This window comes from Canis lupus, chromosome 35, assembly GCF_003254725.2.
Source record: "Canis lupus dingo isolate Sandy chromosome 35, ASM325472v2, whole genome shotgun sequence".
NCBI lineage: Eukaryota > Metazoa > Chordata > Mammalia > Carnivora > Canidae > Canis > Canis lupus.
In genome coordinates, this window is record NC_064277.1 from 23,745,098 (window position 1) to 23,766,196 (window position 21,099).

Below are 21,099 nucleotides of genomic sequence, written 5' to 3' on the forward strand. Positions count from 1 at the left end.
TGCTGTGAGTAAGCATTGATTTTCATTCCAAACTGTCCCATGAAGACAGGCTCATGATCAAACTCCACTTGGCCCCTCACTGGTTCTTTATGCCCTGAGGTGATAGGCAAGTGTTGAGGATTCAAGTATGAGCATTTCCATCCTAAGACCTAGTCTAATCAGAAGACAGATGACTTTAATGAGATTATAGCCAATCTATCTTAAATTTAGAGGCAGCTTATATTTTTCCAATGAATATATTTGGGAACTGAACTATAGCTTATTTTTTTAAGACTCTTTACATTACCCTAGGGACCTGTGCATGAACTAACAGACAAATTCAATATTCTCAAAAGATGTTTTAAAACTTTAGTCTAACTATACACCAAGTGTGAAATCACCTTACTGCTGCTTTAATGGATTTTTTTGAGCAATGGATACAGTCATAGCAGCACCACATTACAGATTTGGTTCTGAGGTTTAGCATCAAAAGCTTTACTTAAGAAATGTAGGGTAGCCCAGGTGGCTCAGCAGTTTAGCGATGGCTTTGGCCCAGGGTGTGATCCTGGAGACCCAGGATCAAGTCCCATGTCAGGCTCCCTGCGTGGAGCCTGCTTCTCCCTCTGCTTGTGTCTCTGCCTCTCTCTCTCTCTCTCTGTGTGTCTCTCATGAATAAATAAATAAATAAATAAATAAATAAATAAATAAATAAATAAATAAAATCTTTAAAAAAAAAAAGAAATGTAAACCTGCTAAATGAATTCAAATGGACCCAAATAAGGATTGGCACAATTGAAAGGGATCTGCAGCATTAACAATGAATGAGGTCACAGCAGAGCATCCAATCATAAGAGAAAAGTCAAGGTCTGCAGACCTCACCTTCTTCTAACTCCTAATTAATGTTCAGGACAAGGAAGGAAACAGCCTATTAACAAAATCCAATTATGACATCTAATTGAGAGATGCTGCCAGTACCTGGCAGGGGGAAAGATTAGCTGTCTGAATAGAATATTATCAGATAATATTGAGCTTTTAAAAATGTAAGCTAATGCATGTAGGAGCTCTTAAGTTCATGTACCTAATTAGAGCATGGAACTTGAACTATTGTAAATCGGCAAATTAAAATCCGAGACCATAACAAACAGACATAGGAGGTTAAGCTTGTCCCATCTTCTACTCTGGTCCTGGCTTCCCAGTTGCTTCCTTCCCATAGGTGGAGGCACTCAGCATTCTGATCCAGGCTGACATGAAGCATGCTCTTCCCTCTGTGCCCACTATCACTCTGCCGGTGACCTTAACCAGCCTCATGACTGGCTCTGCCAGCTAATGGGGTTGACCCTCAATTCACAGTTCTGACTCAGATCACTTCTCTGAACTTAAGTGAACCATCTAGCCAATTTTCTGATGAGTAGAAGCATGATTTACCACCTTGTTGTTCAGTTCTTCCTCAAGCCAATTTTGAGCAAAGGGCATTTTCCCCTTTGAGTAATTCGCGTAGCAATGCAGATGGGCCCACATCTTTAGAGATGTTACTACTTGCTTAAAGCTCAAGATAATCTAGCTCTGTATTAAAAATAGAACCTTTTATAATGATGGTGTCATGAGAAATAACTCATGACTGTTTCCAGCAAAGTGTACTGCTCTCAGATTTTTACTGGATATAGAATTTACATTTAAGGGACGTGATTGGATGTATAATATGTCCAAATGTATAAAAATATAACTTGCATTTTAATATAATCTATAATACACATTTTTGTATCTAAAGTTTTGGGGAAATGGGCTTTTAAATCCATTTCAAATATTAAAAAGAAACTGGATTTAGGAAGTGAGGAAGGATGGATGGATACATTTTTTAGTACCAAAATCTGCTACATATACTCGGATTTTCTCATTCCATCTTTTCCTCTGAACAATATCTTCCTACAAATATGTTTAGAGATAATCTGCTGCACTGAAATGTGAAAATTCACTCACACTAAGACTCAAATATGCCATGAAATGCCTTTCTTCCACTTTGCCTAAACTAATCTGGCTTCCTGATTTTAATTTTTAATCTTATTTAAAGCCTCCTCTGATAATAATTTAAATAGTCTCTTTGATTAATGCTAAGTCTTTCCACAAAAGGAGGAGCTTGGCCTCTTAGACATCTTAATCATCTTTGTCCAACCCAGACTCTTCTGCAAAAATGGTATCGAGGATGGGTGCCTGGGTGGCTCAGTCAGTTAAGCGTCTGCCTTCAGCTCAGGTTATGATACCAGGGTTCTGGGATCAAGTCCTGCATTGGGCTCTTTGCTCAGTGGGGAGTCTGCTTCTTTTTTTCCCTGTGCCCCCCCATCCTGCTCATGCTCTCTCTCTCTCAAATAAATAAAATCTTTTTTTAAAAAATGGCATCAAGAAGAGAAAAGTGGCTTTTGGCCCTAATGGTGAAAGTGGTGGAGCTAAGGTCTCTGGGCACAAAGCTCTGACCCCTCTTAGGCTGATGCCTCTTGGCCACTCAGTTGTTACCTTGCTGGTATTCACAGTTGAAGTCTGTGATGAACTCATAACCCATGCTCTTAGCTTTGGCTAGCTCATTGGGAAGTCTAGGCTAATCCAGCAGCCATCCTTTACCTCTTGCTGGATGCAAGCCACTAATTCTCTGCCACATCTACAGCAGAGTCCACATGTTCTTGGCACATGACAGACTAGTAAATTGAGAGGCAAGATACTGGGGAAAGGAAAGCAACTTTATTCAGAAAGTCAGCAAACCAAGGAGATGGCAGACTGTTGTCTCCAAGAACATCTTCCCTCAGCATGAAATATGAGCTTCTTTTATGTTAGGAAGAGGAAGAAGAGTAGGATGTTGGAGTTAAGAGGTAACTGATATCTATAGATGTCCAGGAGGCCACAAGGGTCCAAAGAAGGTGCTGAAACTTTCTATCTTTGGTTATTTGATCTTTGCGTATAGGAACCTGGTCATGGCATCCCTGTAAATCTTAAACATAGAGTTGTTATTTCTGTATGTACTTCCTTCTCTCCTTGGGTGAAGTAGGTTTTGGGGAAAGAGTGGTTTTTGCAAATCTAAGCTGTAGCATGCCTATGTGCAGGGCTACACAGAGGTTTGTCAGCCATAGGTCACAGCAGAAGGGAAACAGAGGCAATATGGAGTCAGACATGCTAAGTGTCTCCCTATGCACAACCTCTTTCCAGCCTGCAGCTCAGGGGTCCACCTCCACCCTATATTCCTGCATCATCTCATCCCATCACAGCCAGCTCTATGCAAAGTCCACTGATTCTCAACCCATCTTCCAAATCCTTGGATGCTCAGAGTGTCTCAGGGAGGCTAAGCCACAGCAACTCCGTCCACTCAATGTTGTCCTTCTTCAGCTAGTGCTCTCCTCCCTCCAGAATCCCCTTTCCAGCAGAGTTAGGTCTCACATCTGTCCACCTGACTCTCCAGTCTCTGCCTGTCCCTCTCATCCGTCCTACAATCCTTGAAGCCTAGAGAGGCAGGCTTTCCCCTAAATCACATTCTTCTCAAGGACTTTTGCCTTCAATGGAAAAATGATATTTCTTCTGTGCTCTGTAGGGAGTACTCTGTGATATCAGACAGCTTCAGCCAGTTTAGACACCTATGGAATCAGAAGAGCAAAATAGCAAAGTACTTCGGTAATTTTCAAAGTGGATTCCTATTACAAGTACTTCTTACAATCATTTCCCCTTCTGCATTCCAGATGAAGATTTTTGACAAAAATAAAGATGGCCGGTTGGATCTTAATGACTTGGCAAGGTGAGTAGCATGGGAATGGTGGCATGACTCAGACACACTGTCCTAGGGGTTCCACAAACAGTACACTCTTCTCATTGAAAGCAGATGTCAATCTTGCCTGAAACCCTGAAGAACAGACTCAGCTTGCCAAATAAACAGCAGTTGTTTGGAATCTTCTGGGATGATAGATTCCTTTGTAAAGATAATAACCCCGTCCCCACCCCCCACAGTGCACAATACGGAGTTTTCATAAAATTTTATAGGTGGGTCATGGGCCAGCCCCTGCCTTGAAAGGCCAGACATTCCTGGTCTCACATAAGTACCCCATGAAAAAATAAGTCTGGAATCCCATTCACTGGCTCTGGGAATGCTGAGCAGTTAGTTGAGGACAGAAGACGACTGAACCAGATGCCAGCCATGCTGTCTGGTTTTCCGTGTTGGTGGAGCCTCCATGGGCCCTCAGCACCTAAGGGTCAGAGTGGAGGAGGATAGAGGTAACAGCAGAAGTGGTCCAGTACCTGTGAAGGTGCTTGCTGTCTTTAAGTCCAGTGTTGTGACACGATGGGCATGTCATCATGTCTTCTCAAGGTTAGCTGACCCCAAAACAATGTGTGGTTGTCCACAGAATGGGAAAAAAATCATTTGATCCAGAATACATGGATCTAATCTGGGGGGGGGGGGCGGGAAGCAGTTGTGATACCAGGTGCCTCAGGATGGGGTGGACAGAGTTGTAGTGTGGACAGTGATAGAGGATGGCAGTTACAGGCTGCAGAGCACAAGCATGGATGGCTGGGAGAGAGGAAGTCCAAGGACTGAGGGGAATTTTCAGCAGCAGAGAGTTAATGTCACACATAGATATTAATGTCACACACAGATATTAACTTGAGTTCAGAATCACAAAACCCTGTACCAGCTACCTCTTCCTCTCTTGGCAGCAGGGGATCGAATGGGGACACTTCAGGAAGAACCTCTCTGTAGTGGTGACCAGGACATTGACCCCAAAATTTTATATGGTCTTTTATTATGAGTCTCATAGTTGCTGTGAGGAAGCCTGTGGATCTGCCTTGGTTAATTTTCCCAGGACCTTCATCCCAATTTTGGCCACTTTGCTGGAGAAGAGGCATGGAGAGGAGGACAAAAGTGTTTTTCCCAAAGACTGAGGACTGAGGAATCTCTGCCCTTGTGGTCTTGGCTGTATCCCTTGGGTCCCACTCAACTTTCTCACAATACTTTTTTTTTTTTTTTTTTTTTAAGATTTTTATTTATTTGAGAAAGAGAGAGAGAGAATAAGCAGGGAGAGGAAGAGAGGGAGAGGGAGAAGCAGACTCCCTTCTGAGCAGAGAGCCAGTCGTGGGACTTAATCCCAGGACCCTGGAATTACGACCTCAGCCGAAGTCAGATGCTTAACTGACTGAATAACCTAGGTGCCCTTTCCCACAATTCTTTCGGCCAACTGAGGCAAAGGTTCCTACTAAGTAGTGATCAGTCTAGCTACTCTGAGAACTGTGTGAGAGAACCAGTCCTAACGTGAAGACCCAAAGCACCTAAAAGCTTCACTCAAAACATAGCAATCTGGATGAAAACAAGAGCTTTTAATTCCCTTGCTCCAGTCACCAAAAGCACCCACTCACCCCACTCAAGGCATTTCTCAGAGGTGGTGAGTTGAGGAGCCTTGAGCGCCCTCTGGAGGCTGGAGCGTGCCATTACTGTAAGCTGCTCTCTACCCTATTGTTAATAATGCTGTTTACTCCTGAAATAAAATCCACAGATAATATAATCTACCTATGCAGATAATGCTAAAACACTTTGTGTAATGCACAAACTATCACACATAAAGGGGAAATAAAGGAAAACAGTTGTTAATTATAAGGTGTATTTCAGTGTATAAGGTGGGTAGATATAACAACAGGGAAGACAACCGAGCGGTCGTTGTTTACATCTTGCTGTAAAATTACCATGAATATGTCCATTAAGTTGTTGACTGATACGAGTATGGCCTTTTGGCAACTCGTGTCAGGAACTCAGTTGCTGTTGATATAGTTTTATAAATAATAAATAAATCTTGAAAGAGTTCTAAATGAAACAAAGTACAGTCATCCCTCAACTTCTGTGATTCAGTATACTATACAGATAATTTACAAGATTAGTAAATTACGTATACCTTGAGAAAAATACCCTGGATTTTTAATGTAAATAGGAATTCAGCTCTAGGTTCATATAATTATAAGCAGGATTTGTACACACATGAATGCTCTTGGGACATTCCAGAGTCAGGTGAGATATGGGATGATTCCCCATTCTGTGGAACTTTCCATGCAGTGCAGCACATCTAGCATCCCTGGCTCCCATCTATGGAGGTCACCTCCCCTCTGTCATGTCCTCTTGGTCACTGTGATTACCAAAAGATCCCTACCTGCAGCAAGCCAAACATGCCTTACTAGATCCTACCCAGAAGATAGGAAGTATGCATAAACTCTGACAGTGGAGTGTTATGTATAGAGGAGGTTTTGATGAGTAGTTGTGGACTGAAGGGAGAATTGACTTAGTACTGGACAGAGATGCAAAGCAACAAAACAGTTACTACATTATTTCAAAACCAATTTGATATGGAATTTGACAGTGACAACTGGGGTAAGCAGAATAAAGATGTCTGAATTCCCAGAACCAGTGAACATTTTATGTTACATGGCAAGGATGCACGAAGGATGCATTGAAGTTGCTAATTGACCTTACAGAGATTAGTCTGGATTATCCAGGTCAGCCCAAAGGTAATAACAAGAGTCCTTTTTTTTTTTTTAAAAAAAAGATTTTATTTATTTATTCACGAGAGACACAGAGAGAGAGGTAGAGACACAGGCTGAGGGAGAAGCAGGCTCCGTGTGGGGAACCTGATGTGAGACTTGATCCCAGGACTCCAAGATCATGACCTGAGCTGAAGGCAGATGCTCAACCGCTGAGCCACCCAGGCATCCCACAAGGGTCCTTTAAATGTGGAAGAAGGAAACAGAGGGTCAGACTTTGAAGGCTTTGAAGTGGAAAAAGAGGCTGTGAGCCAAAGAATACAGGCAGCTTCTAGAAGCTAGAAAAGGTAAGGAAATTGATTCTCCCCTGAAGCCTCCAGGAGGAAGCAGCCCTGTGGACACCTCGATTTTAGCTTGGTGAAATCTGTTCCAGTGTCTGATTTCTAGACCGTAAGATACTAATTTGTGCTGTTGAAGCCACTATATTTGTGCTAATTTGTCACAGCAGCAATAAGGAAATAACTGAATGACCTAAAGGTCTTAAAACATTTATGCAAGGGACTCCTCTCTCTACTCCCAGCTCTGGAATACAGCCCTATTACTCCACAGACGAGCGCCTCTCAAGTATTTGTCCTCTAGCTGGCAACATAATTTAGGCTGCTTGGTGCCAACCAATTGGTAAGGACAGGATTCCTTATAGAGTTCCAGGACATTCTACCCTCTACTTGGCTCAGAGCAATTCTTTTTACCCTGGGCATCCAGAAGAACAAAATTTTTCAAATTGTGCCATGATATTTTTTTCTGCCTTTCTCTACATTGTGGATGCATGATTATGAATGCAACATAAACCCAACACTAGTCTTTTGAAACTGACTGTATTCTATTGAAGTAGAATTGTAATTAAGCAGAAAGTACAGAAATACATTTGTTTTCCAAAATAAAACCTGGACTATTTTTTTATTGAGTATCATTTATGTGTTATAACAATCTTAAACTGAACAATTCGGTATACTTTAGTATATTCATAAGGCTATTCAACCATCACTACCCAATTCCAGAACATTTTCATTATGCCAGAAAAATACCCCATACCCATCAGGAATCACTTTCCCCTACCCTTGTTTATTAACCCCTGATAACCACTAATCTACTTTCTGTTCCTGTGGATTTGCTTATTCTGGGTATTTCATATAAATGGAATCGTACAATACATGGCCTTTCACGTCAGGCTGAGGTTCTTTATTTCTTCATGTGGATTCAAACAACTGCCTAGTGTTCTTTTCATTTCAGCTTGAAGAATTCCCTTTAGTATTTCTTATGGGTTGATAAATGTTGTCTTTTTGCTTAGTGACTTTTTCAAACTAATCCTGTAAAATCTGTATCTTTGTCATATGTGAACACTGAAGTCTGCTTCATTAGCCTAATGATTAGTTAATGATCCAACAGAGATTTCTTGTAAGCCCCCTAATGTTTGTTGAGGGGCCCTGTGTACTGGTTGGGGTACATTTTCTACCTGCAGCCAGGAAGTTTACAACTCTGCCTTTGCCTTAACTTCCTGCTTGCACAGAGCCTAATGATAAGCCACTGGTGAGCTCTTAGAGCCTCCTGACGTCTTTTCTGTGCCTACATACAGCCCTGGGAATGGATGTAGTCCTATGCATGTCTACAGCTTTCTAGATTCCCAGGAATATGTCAGAGCTTATAAAAACCCCTGTGGGCATCTCATTCCCCTAAATTTTCCTTATAAGCTTTTTAGTTAGCCTGTTGTTTACCCAAACTCTTTCTTTTTTTTTTTTTAAGATTTTTTTTTAATTGTTTGTTTGTTTGTTTGTTTGTTTGAGAGAGAGACAGAGAGCATGAGTGGAGGTGCCAGCCAAATCGAGAGCGACAAGCAGACTCCCCACTGAGCATGGAGCCTGGCATGGGACTCCATGCAGAGCTTGATCCCAAGACCCTGAGATCATGACCTGAGCTGAGGTCACCCATGCGCCCCGGTTTACCTAAACTTATTCCACCACTGTGGTCAGCTGTGATCTTAATTGTTTTTAATTGTTTTTGACAAATGTTCCCAGGCAGAAGGCTTTCCCTCCTAGATGAGTTCAAAATAAGGTCATTTATTGCACCTTGCAAGTGGGGTCTTTCAGAGAATGTCAGAGAAGTTAAATAATGACAATTCTCTGGGAATCAAGTTTTGAAAGGGCTCCAACTCTGTTCTGCTCACATAGCAGTGGTTAGAATGCTCATTTTCCCTGGGACTATGGGCTCTTCATTTTCAAGGATACCATTGAGCTGAGGAGGAGAGAAAGATGAAGCAAGTTAAAATGCCACAAAATCCACTGTTCTTACCAAAATTTAGTGATTTTTCCAAAATAAACACTCCCCAGATTTCTGTAAGACTTTAATTTCTAGAAATTTGAAAAAGTTATTTTGACACTTTTTTTTGGCCAGTTGTCTCACTGCCGTTGTGGAGGAGAGATTTTTCAGTTGCCATTTTTCACCAAGATGATTTTTTAAAAGTCTCTCTATGGTGACTACTAATCCCTATGAAAGTCTCTACAAATTAATTTTTTAATTATAATGTACAAATTCCTATTTTTCAAGAACCTACTCTATTTTCCAGAATAATCTGGAAATTGCCTATCCTTTCCTCATACCAGAGTTATGAATTTACTTGCCTCTGAGAGCTGACAGGTCATCATGTAAATTACTTTCTTTTTTTTTTTTTTTTTTTTTCTTTTCCATTTAGGATTTTGGCTCTTCAGGAGAATTTCCTTCTCCAATTTAAGATGGATGTAAGTAGTGACATTTCTCTAGGTGGGCTTGTGTCATGCTTGCCTCTCCATAAATTTGAGAGGGAGGGAAAAAAGGAAGGCATCTGTTTGTCTCGCATTATCTAGAGACCTTCAAGACTCTGTTGGGATCATAGGGTTAAAGGTCATTGGTTCCAAGTTTATAAAGGTTGTCTATGACCCTGGAAGAATTAATTGTACAACTGAGTCTTCCCCTTGGTGGACTGACATACTATTTTCTCCACATACAGGCTTGTTCTACTGAAGAAAGAAAGAGGGACTTCGAGAAAATCTTTGCCCACTATGATGTTGTAAGTATATCTTTTTGTGTGGTTCTGACCACTTTTAGGTAGCAAGCTTGTTTAGCCCCTTTGTGGGGGTCATCCAACTCACAGATCACATATGCATTGCTACATCACACAACTTCTCTATGTAAACATAAAAAAAATTTTTTTGGAAAGATTTTATTTATTTGAGAGAGAGAGAGAGAGAGAGAACACAAGCAAAGGGGAGGGGTAAAGGGAGAAGCAAACTCCCCACTGAGCAGAGAGCCTGATTCAGGACTTGATCCCAGCACCCTGGGATCGTGACCTGAGTTGAAGGCAGGTGCTTAACCAACTAAGCCACCCAGGTGCCTCTATGTAAAGCTCTGAAGACTACATTAAAATGGACAAAAGGGTATTGATTGTTGAGAAGAGAATAAAATCACATTTTTTTTTCTCTTTGCCTCCAAACTGGGAGACAATTTCTCCTTCTTGATCTCTAGAATAGTATGCTCAAAAACAAAAGCAAACAATCAAAATAAAAACCATATCCAGCCCAAAGAAATATAGGCTAAGTGAGCCCTGGATGACATAAAAGCCACTTCTTTTGTAGGATTATGTGGTCCTTCATTAGAGAGGAGAAAAAAAAATTCTAAAGCCCAAGGTATGGCAAGGAGATTGCATTTCTTGAGGACAAGGTAGGGTAATGCAAGAAGGAAGAAAAATGAGAAAGTTAGGAAAAGTCAAAAGAGATGCCATCATGAAACTAACCAGACTGGACATCTGTGTGTGCCGCAATCTGAGTAGAAAGAAGCATTACCTGGAAGAGGCAGGGTGGCAAAGTATTTAAGTGTACAGCCTCTGGGACTGATCGCCTGGATGTGATCATGTGACCTTGGGCAGCTTCCTTAGCCTCCCTGTACCTCATTTCCCTTATTTGTAAAGTTAGGATGATGAGGATAACACTAACAATACCTATCCCATGAGATTGGTGCAAGAATTCAGTGATTTCATATTTGTAAAGCTCTTAGAAGCGTGCCTGGCAGGGAGTGAGTGCTATATTGGTGTTTGGTAAATACACTAAGGGAATAGATTTGTTAAAAGTGATATGTTAAAGGTTCAGGGTGAAGAAAACTAGGAAAGATGGATGGATGAGTTGTTATAACTGGTACTTTAGAGAAGAAACTGAAATATTTTAATATACATTGCAATTTATAGACGTTCTTATAAAATGAATAGAAAAAAATAAGGGTTTTATGTACAGCCCAACAGTAATTCTAAAATACTCATTCAATCTAGGCATTCTCACTTTAAAATGTGTATTTTAATAATCACCAAGTCCTTGCTAAATCATAAAGTGAAATAAAAGAAATATCAGCCTATCCTTCAAAGGACTGATATGATGTGCAAGTAACGCTTGTCTGAACTGAAGCCTGATATTAGGGAAACAAATGAATTCGGTATGTATCATTAATACTCCTTGCAAGAGCCACAGAATTCAAAACTACTGCTTCCCCTTTCTTTACATGGGGGTTGTTATTTACAATTAATTATTTTAATTTCTGTGATACATTCACATCCTGCACAGGAAACCTAACTGGAATGTGCCATTTCTGAACCTGTTTGCAACCACAAAAGGATACTGATTTGGACAATTTGCTTACTTTATTCTTCAGCTTTCTGACTTTTATCTTGCAGAGTAAAACTGGAGCTCTGGAAGGCCCAGAAGTGGATGGGTTTGTCAAAGACATGATGGAGCTTGTGCAGGTGATTTCCCAAGGCTGTTGAGATTCCTCTCATCTTGGGTTGGGGTTGCCATCATGATTGATTCCACTGTTTATTTCTGAGAATCAGTAAATGCTGAAAATTAATGCTAGAGACAAAATCTGGGGACATAGTCGATTTAACAACCTTTGAGCTTCTGTGAGACCTGACAGGTCTCCCTTTCTCTCTTTGTATCATTTGTAGTTTCAGTTAAGTGAAGCCTCCGTAGAAGCTTCTTGTTTCCATTATATAAAAACCATCTCTTTCACCATAGGAGCACAGTGCAGCTGTACGCAGTTCTGCTTTATTTTTTGATTACAGAAAGGGCTTTTCCCCTGGACTTGGTTATTAGAATACCTAAGACTTTTAATTTAATTTCATGAAATCATTCCTGTATTGGGATTTTTCCACACATACCCACCCCGCAGCCCCTAAGGAGCTACTTTAATTTCTAGCCTAAAATTTTGGCTAATTATCAACACATTGTTGTGATTTGAAGCGATAGGATTTAGATTATAATCTAGATCATAAAGCTGTTTTAGGTGGTATAGACTTTATTTTTTTAAAGATTTTATTATTTATTTATTTATTTATTTATTTATTTATTTATTCATAAGAGACACACAGAGGCAGAGACACAGGCAGAGGGAGAAGCAGGCTCCCTGTGGGGAGCCTGATGCAAGTCTTAATCCCAGGACCCCGGGATCATGACCTGAGCCAAAGGCAGATGCTCAACTGCTGAGACACACAGGGACCCCAGAGTAGACTGTTTAAAGCAAGCAATCTCCTTGAATCCTGGTGAACTGTATTAACTGGCTGACTGATCTAGTTAAGCAGCTACTTTGCAACTGTTCCTTTTCTTTGGGACTGCATAGCCACCAAATTTAGTACATTCACATCCTTAGAGATTTTTTGAGATTTTTACAGTACAGGACAAAATGATTCTGTCCTGATTGGCCCAGATGGCAACAAAATAGAGAAGCAATTGTTAACTGGCTTTGGAATCCCAGACCTGTTTGAAAACCTCATTAAAACTATGGAGTTTTGGGGCAGCCCTGGTGGCTCAGTGGTTTAGTGCTGCTTTTAGCCCAGGGCATGATCCTGGAGACCTGGGATAGAGTCCCATGTCAGGCTCCCTGCTTGGAGCCTACTTCTCCCTCTGCCTGGTCTCTGCCTCTTTCTCTGTCTCTATCTCTGTCTCTGTGTGTCTCTCATGAATAAATAAATAAAAAGCTTTAAAACAAACAAAAACTATGGTTTTTGGCGGCGCCTGGGTAGCTCAGTTGGTTAAGTGTCCGACTCCTGATTTCAGCTCAGGTAGTGATCTCAGGGTCATGACATCAAGCCCCATGTTGGACTCTGCACTGAGCATGGAGCCTGCTTGGGATTCTCTCTCTCCCTTTCCCTCTGTCCCTTCTCCCCACTCCCTGGTCTCTCTCTCTCTCTCTCTCTCTCTCTCTCTCTAACAACAACAACCAAACTATGGAGTTTTGTGGCAGAGCATTTCCCCTCAATTTACCAGTTTTTGCATACATCTCCAGGAAGTCTACATTCTGTGATTGAGCGGGCTTGGACGAGATTTTTTTCTGACTTCCACTCAGGATGACATTGGTGTCTTCTTTGCCTCCTAACTTTTATTATTCCCATCCCAACTGGTCCCCTGCCTCTACCTTTTTTGCCTTCATGAGCTGTTCCTGTTGGAGACTCCACAGGTATCTGCACAGACAGAACTGATGGGGATGGGTGTGGTTGTGCCTTTTGCATTGTTTGCAAAAGGAAAGTCCCACTGTACTTACTACTTATTTAATGCCAGAATGATTTCTGTAATAGAAACTGAGCAATTATCCTAGGGTCACTAAAGTCGCGAGGCAGTAGGCTTTCCTAAACTGCAGTTTTAATTTGCCTTTGACAGAATGCATGGGAGTGGGGGGGTGGCCTGCTTCTCAGAGCATTGCAGCCTCCTCTGCGCAGTGGAACTTGGGCCACTGATGGCCTAAGTGCACAGCCCAGGGGGTTGCATATCTCTTGGTTGTCACCGAGTTTGGCAGTGGCTTCCAAAAGTTACTGGGTGATTTGGAAGGAAAACCTAAACCAGCAACAGAGTAAAGAAGACATTCTCCTGGAGAAAATTAAAGAGAAGGGAAAAATACTAGGCCATTCAAGAACATGTGTTTACCTCATTCTTTGATAGTTTTGTATCACCTCCATGGGAAACCAGAGGATCCCCATCACTCTAGTCCTTGGCCCTCTAGCTTGGTGGGTCTTCTGGCGCCACAAAAATGTACCTCTCAGTTTAAGTACCAGCCGATTTAAGAGAGCCAGATTCCAAGGACTGAGTGAGACCATGGTCAGTAGTACAAAAGCAGTTGGTCAGGGCTGATTTGTTGAGATAAAAAGTATTTAAAAGCAGTTAATTATTAATGTTCTCCTTTGAAGCCAGATCCTTGAGGTGCAAACCTATATTGGATCTTTCCCAGTCTTGGAGGTTGCTTAAAAAACTTCATTTGAAGGATGTTGTCAAGGAAAAATCTTTGAGTAAATCTGACATATCTCAGTTCATAAACTAGAGTCACCACCTGTGACTGTTTAATTTTCATTTTATTAGAAAGGACCATGGGACAAGTACACAAACCAATATCTGGAATATGTTTTAAAAGCAATTACCAGAGCATGCCATGAAGTCAGCAGGGGGCTGGCTCAGTTTTAAGTGTAGTATCTGGTCAGGATCCCTGATGTTTGAAATAATGACCTTCAAATTAAACTTATTTTATAGTCTTTCGTTCTTGTACAACTATGTATGATACATATGTTGAATCTGTATTAACAAGATTATCTGGTGACCAGAACACCCCTTTCCCTGATCTTTGAGAAATGGTGCCCAAGGTTGCCTCTGTCAGGATGATGAGATCAGTCAAAATAATTTCTGCACAATATTTATAAAAAGCCTGTAAGTCCTTTGGCACAGCACAAAAAATCAGCATGAGAATCTACAGCTTAAGGCACAAGACATTTAAGATGCCCAGCTCCATCACACCAAGGAGTAGACATGTGAATGGTAATGTTGGAAACCAAATAAATGGGATGCCAGAGATGACCAGATTGTCTGCTTGGGGAGGATGAAAGTTTCTGCCTCCAGGGTCCCCAGTGTTCATTCTTGTTCCTGGTAGACACCCCTTCTACTTTTCTTTGTTATAGACAAGGAGAGGATTAGCAAGAGGGGATGATCCTAAAAGACCACCAACATACTCCCTCCTTTTCATTGTAAAACATGCAATGACAGATGATAATTAGAATAAATGTTCCAGGCTTGCTGGCAAGGACCTGGCTGAAATCTAAGGCAATAACTTTGGCCTCTATATGTCAACTTGGTGTTTTGAACACCAGTATGGCCAATAAATAGCAAAATGGAGACAGAGAGAACACATTATGATTTTGCATGGCTAGAGACTGAAGTTTTGGCTAATTAAATATTCTGATAGAAAGAGTTATCGTTAAGAGGTTTATTGTAAAGACCACTTGCCACCATCAAAGCTATAACAGTTCCTCTAGGGGTCAGAATGGGGAGTAGGCAGGGCCTTGAGGTCTTGATGCAGACTCTAGCATGGAGATTTGGGGAATGCTGGTAATGATTTATCTGGGGAGAGGGTTTGGATATTCACTTTTGCTGTTTAAGGAGAGATAGAATGTACAGGAAAGGGAGGGTGCATGATGAAAACATGAAGACCACTTTTGGAGACACTCATTAATTCCATGGATGTAATTGAGCACTTATCACAGGCAAGCACAAGGAGACAGATCCAGATCCAGACCCAAAGGTTCCCCTAGTCCCAGGATTCAAGGATGGGTAGATAAGCACTTTTTAGTCAACTACCCCAGATCCACTTTCACCACTTCCCATGAGATGGATAAGAAATAAAAAATGCATTTTTAAATGAATGGCTATGATATAGTGTACTGTTAAAGAGATGTGCTCTGGGGCCTGCTTGCCCAAGTTTGTATCTGGTTCTGAAATGTACCATCTGTGTGATAGTGGGAAGGCTAATTAACTTCTCTGTGTTTTAGTTTTCTTATCCATAAATTAGAAGTTGATAGTAGATACAACCTCATTGAGTTCTTCTGAAGATTAGAATTAATTTGTGTAGAACCCTTAGATTTGGAACCTGTATGTACTTATACTGGTGACTTGCTATTAAAAATTAGGCCCCCAGTGATCTTAGATGGTCCAAACATCATTGAACGGTGGTGTTTACATGTCCTGACTCCTAGTGAGTTGTCAAACATTAAAAGCATAACTCAAAAGGTCTAAGGAAACTTCCCTTATATACACCTACATTCATACCCTTCCCCCAACACATACGCACAAAATGTTTCTACTCACATTAAGGAAATAATTATTTTTGCAGAAAACAAATCAGAAAAAAAAAAGCTAAAATAGCTTGAAGAAAATAAATACATTGGCAAATTAATTCATGCTAATGTGTAAGTGACTACCACCCAAGTCTTTTCTAAACATGAGAATTTGCTAGGAGGATCCTGGGGCAGAGTGCTGCTAACTAGAGAAAGGATGTGGCAGGAGTGGTTGAGGATGGTCCCCACTTTGCCACTGTACAAGGAAAAGACTCCCATTGTGGAGTCATGGAGTGCAGCTTGTGTTCAGGACTTCTAAACCACTTCCTGGACCACACCCATACCTGCCTGTCATTGACACCTAGAGTATCTTGGTGAGCCCCAACAAAGTGTACGTATTGACGTTGTATGACATCTCAGCCTCTTAGTCCAATCACTGATGGACCCTCCACGGGCAGTGACGTTGGCCCCAGATTCCTGGCCTGATGTTCCCTGGAAATTGCCCACTTTGGAGGTTACTGTTCTGCTGCTCTCCGTCCTCCTTCCTTCCCTCAGTTAAAACCTGGTATCAGGGATAGACTTGATGTCACTCACTTACCCTGCTGGGACACTGCAAATTAGCTTGTCTTAATATGGCAAATTAGCTTGTCTAGCTGAAGGATGAACAGTTTCGTTTCCCACCAGAGGTCTTTGGAGATTTCTTTGGCAGCAAAGCAACCTGGGGGTGGGCTGAGTGATGGGGACAGCTTCCCAGGGCTTCTGAAACCAAATCCTTCACACAGCAGCCCCCTGTGCTCCTTGGTGAGACCAACCCAGTAATCAAGGGATTTGGAATCCAATGAGCTGGGTTTCCTCTCTCCATGGACCTGGGCTTTACATCCAGACCCAGAGCCTTCATATAGCAGGTCTGGCCACCACCTCTCCAGTAGAACAGTGTCAACTGGGGGTTTGAGCATTTAATTGGAGGCAGAAGATTCAGGATCAGAAATGCTGTTGCAATTTCCTAGCTTGGCAGGTCAGTGCAGTCTGAGCATCCGTGTCCTAATTTATATGCCAGGGTTACTCCAAGGTTATCATGAGCATTAAATGAAGTAGCCTGGGGAGAATCACTTAGTTCACCCATACTCACTTTTGCAGGCATTTTGAGCTGGAAATTAATTTCCCATCTGATGTGTATCACGGTTCCTTCCTGGCCCATAAATATCCCTTGGAATAAATCTGACGTCCACAGCTCAGCCACATAATGCTTTAGATTTTCATTCATTATAAACCTTTTAAAAATTAGAAGCAGGCAAACTTCCCCTGGGGAGAGAGTAAAATGGGTCTTCCCTTATCCATGTCTCAAGGCAGAATCTGGGGTGACAATCCCCTGCTCCAAGACCAAATATGTTTATCACAGCTGCTAAAAAGGTAGGCTTTCCATAAGAGCTGCAGAGAAAGGATGTGGGGCTTGAGGGTCTCTTGCCCAAATGGCAAGGTTGAGAAGGAAACTTGGCAATATCTAGTGGGATGAGGAGATGGGATCACCCCACAGTGCCTGTCTCCTTGGAGCCCCTCTCAGAAGGCAGGGAGGGTGTCCCCTAAGTGTAGTGGGCGTGGAGGGGACGGGGGCGGCATGAAAGGCTGGGCCACCACTGGCTGGCCTGCTGACGTGGTATCTTTGCTGTCCTCAGCCCAGCATCAGTGGAGCGGATCTTGATAAGTTCCGGGAGATTCTTTTGCATCACTGCGATGTGAACAAGGATGGAAAAATTCAGAAGTCTGAGCTGGCTTTGTGTCTCGGGCTGAAAATCAACCCCTAGCCCCCAGAATGCTTTGCCTTTTGCTCTTAGGATGTTTCTGTGCTCCTGCTGGTAAAACTGTATCTGTGCTTTGCTGTTGGGGACACACAGCAAACTTTCTAACAAATGGTGTGGTATTCTTGGGCAAGGGGAGAGGTCCAAGGGCCTTCTCTCTAAGGGCAAGGTATTTCCCTACCACACTGAAAGCCTCCCATGTAGTGCCTGTGTCAGTCCCCCCACCCCACCCTGGGCTTTCCTGTCCCCCCCAGAGAGTCAGCTCACCTGCTGGATCTGCTCTGCTGTCCTCCCTCAGCCCCCAGGGAGGCAGGCGTAGCTGAGTCCATCTGTTTGCGCTTTCCTGTGGGCTTTCGTTGACTCTGAGTGGTGACTGGCATCTGTGGCAGACCTGTGACTTCTACAAATTGATTTTGTCATGGAAATAAACCTGTAGCTGGAAACAGACACACTGGTCCTTGTTTTTGTGTTGTAATCTTTGAAATGTTCTACATGATGGTTTGACAGGCCAACCACTTCTTTAACTTAGGGTAGGTGTGGTGAGGAAGGCAGAGAAGGGCAAGATCCTAATGGAATCCACAGGGGTGGGGTGGGGTGGGGGGGCTTCCTCCCATAATTCACAGATGCCCTGGTTGGTGACTTTGTGTAAAAGTAGGAGTTGCCAATAATCACTTTTTATTCACTTCACAGAGAAGACCAGAAGATTTGACCTGGGCTGGGTTTGGCTCTCAAGTGCTTTGTAATCTCACATGGCCAGAAGTAGGAACAGGAGAAAATTCATTACCCACTGGTCTATTCCCCACTCTGTTCCTTCTCCTTCCAACAGTGTCCTCTAGTGAATCTTTGACTTCCAAGTCTCATTTGATGCCCCTGGGTGCCTGGGTTCCTCTGCTGGTTGCAGGTTCCACCAGGGACCCCTGCTTCCTTCCCTCTGGGGCTCTGACACAGTCCCCACAAGAGGGGGCTGCTTCTCCTGGGCCAGATGTGCAGAGATTGATGGGGGGCAGGCCTCATTTCCCTACTGTCCTGACACTTTGTTCCCTAAAACATCCCTACTTTCCACCAGACTCTGCAGGAATTTCAGGTTTAATGCTGTACTGTGGGTAATTCAGAAAAATTACAGTGTAGAACGGTATATTCAGAGCCATTCATAACCCAAGGAAGTCCATCATTCACAGAGTTCCCCTCAATGGCAGATCCTGGCCAGAACTGGTTCCCATCCCCCACCCCTCCATCAGATGTCCCTTACCTCAAATACACAGATAATTAATATCAATAACTACTATGAAGTGCTTGCTTTCTTGCTTTATTCTTTTTTTTTTTTTCTACTGATTGCTTGCTTGCTTGATTGATTCATGAGAGACACACAGAGAGAGGCAGAGACACAGGCAGAGGGAGAAGCAGGCTCCTTGCAAGGAGCCCTATGTGGGACTCGACCCCAGGACCCTGGGATCAAAGGCAGATGTTTATATGTATACTTTACATACCTGAGCCACCCAGGTGTCCCCCATGGAGTACTTTCTATGTGCCAAGTACTTCTAAGTGCTTTCCATACTTTAAGCAATGTAATCCTCACTGAAACCTCATGAGTTAGGTACTCTTATGACACCAATTTTAGAGATGAAGACATTGAAGCTGATAGCAACTTGTCTGTGCTTGGACATCTTGGAAGTAGGGAATCATGGACTTAATTATGGACAATTTTAAGCACCTTTCAGAAAAACTAGGCCCCTCCCCATAGACCCTTCCCCACCGTAGTTCCCAGCCGGACATTTCTGCAAGTCTGGGTTATTCAGTCTGGGGCAATGTTTGACAGGAACCTAAAGAGAGTCCAGTCAGCAGCACAGGGAAAGATACACATGCAGCCCCATTATCATTGTCCAGATGTTGAGTAACGATGTACACCCACACTCTTCAAAAAACAAACTTCGTTTTCAGAGTTGAGACAGTCTAAACCCACAAGAAGGGGGGAAGAATGTTTATCTCCAAGATTTCACATTCTTCTGCAGAATATCAGGTCCTCTTCTAAATCTCCTAAGTTTTAAAATTTTATTTATTATTATTTTTAAAGATTTTATTTATGTATTCATGAGAGACAGAGAGAGAGAGAGAGGCAGAGACACAGGCAGAGGGAGAAGGAGGCTCCATGCAGGGAGCCCGATGTGGGACTTGTTCCTGGCACTAGGGGATCACGCCCTGGGCCAAAGGCAGGCGCTAAACTGATGAGCCACCCAGGTGTCCCAGTTTTTGCATTTTAACAATAAGTCCTTTATTTTTAATGTAGCTGGACGTATTTTACATTTACCTATTGCAATGCATTTTATGTTTGGTTTGAAAAATCCAATATTTTTGATCACAAATGAGTTCTCTCCTGCTACCATTTTTTGGTTATGTATAGATATAAAATATACATTTTGGTTATATATGTATATGACATAAAATTTGCCATTTTAAATGTATCATCCCACCATATTAATTACATGCACAAACTTATGCAACCATCAACACTATCTATGTACAAACCCTACTTATTACTTCAAACAAAACCTCTGAACCCATTAAAAACATGACTCTCCAACCCCTCTCCCCCTAGCCTCCAGTAACCTCTCATCTACCTTCTGTGTCTACGAATTTACTTCTAGATATTTCACAGAATTGAATTATATGTTTGTCCTTTTGTATCTGGATTAATTTCACTTAACATGTTTTCAAGATTCATCTGTGTCATAGCATGTATCAGGACTACATCTCTCCTTATGGATGAATAATATTCCTCCCTATGGATATTCCACATATAGCTTATCTGTTCATCTGATGTATACTTGCTTTGTTTCCACCTTTTGCTTACTGTGAATAATAGTGCAGTAAATACTGCCATACAAGCATCTCAGTCCCTGTTTTCAATTCTTTTGTGGGTATACCCAGGATTGGAACTGCTGGGTCACATGGTAAGTCTATCTGTTTGAAGAACTGCCAAACTGGTTTCCACATGGCAGTGCCATTTTACATTCCCACAAGCAATGCATAAAGGTTCCAGTTTTAATCTTCTGTTTCTAAATAGAGCCCTTTCTGGAACTGATCAAAGTAGAGATTGGATCCAAAGTTGTCCTATATCCACTTAATGCATGACTCTTCCTTTAGCTATATGAAGAGAAAGTTTGACTTACTGCTCTAGTAATAGCCATATAAATTCTTTTCCAAGGGTCCTCATCTTCCTTGGTGGCTATCTGAAGATGACTGAGGTGGAGATGGGTGAGGAAGAGAAGTTTTATTCTCTTAAGGGTAATTTATTTCAGATCCACTGAGGGCATCTACTTGCCTTGAACACTAGCAAACTTTTAGTTAAAGCATATGGCTTAGGGGATCCCTGGGTGGCTCAGCGGTTTAGCACCTGCCTTCAGCTCAGGGCATGATCCTGGAGTCCCAGGATGGAGTTCCACATTGGGCTCCCTGCATGGAGCCTGCTTCTCCCTCTTCCTGTGTCTCTGCCTCTCTCTCTCTCTCTCTGTGTGTGTGTGTGTCTCTCATGAATAAATAAATAAAATCTTAAAAAAAAAAAAAAAGCATATGGCTTAGAGTCTATCAGAATCTCCTGAATCAGGATGCCTGGGTAGCTCAGTTGGTTAAGTGTCCAACCCTTGGTTTCTGCTCAGATCATGACCTCGAGAG

General features: G+C 42.1%; 1 protein-coding gene across 2 annotated transcripts in view; it reads left to right on the top strand.

Moving 5' to 3' along the window:
• SCGN (secretagogin, EF-hand calcium binding protein) overlaps nt 1-17,877 on the top strand; it is a 35,886-nt gene extending 18,009 nt beyond the window's left edge. For both annotated transcript variants that reach the window (XM_025442730.3, XM_025442729.3), the window contains exons 7-11: nt 3,696-3,751; nt 9,218-9,263; nt 9,512-9,571; nt 11,222-11,290; nt 17,308-17,877. In XM_025442730.3, the coding sequence (XP_025298515.1) occupies nt 3,696-3,751; nt 9,218-9,263; nt 9,512-9,571; nt 11,222-11,290; nt 17,308-17,436 (360 nt within the window). In that variant the 3' untranslated portion in view covers nt 17,437-17,877. The remainder of the gene's footprint in view (nt 1-3,695; nt 3,752-9,217; nt 9,264-9,511; nt 9,572-11,221; nt 11,291-17,307) is intronic.
• Nucleotides 17,878-21,099: the final 3,222 nt, after the last annotated feature.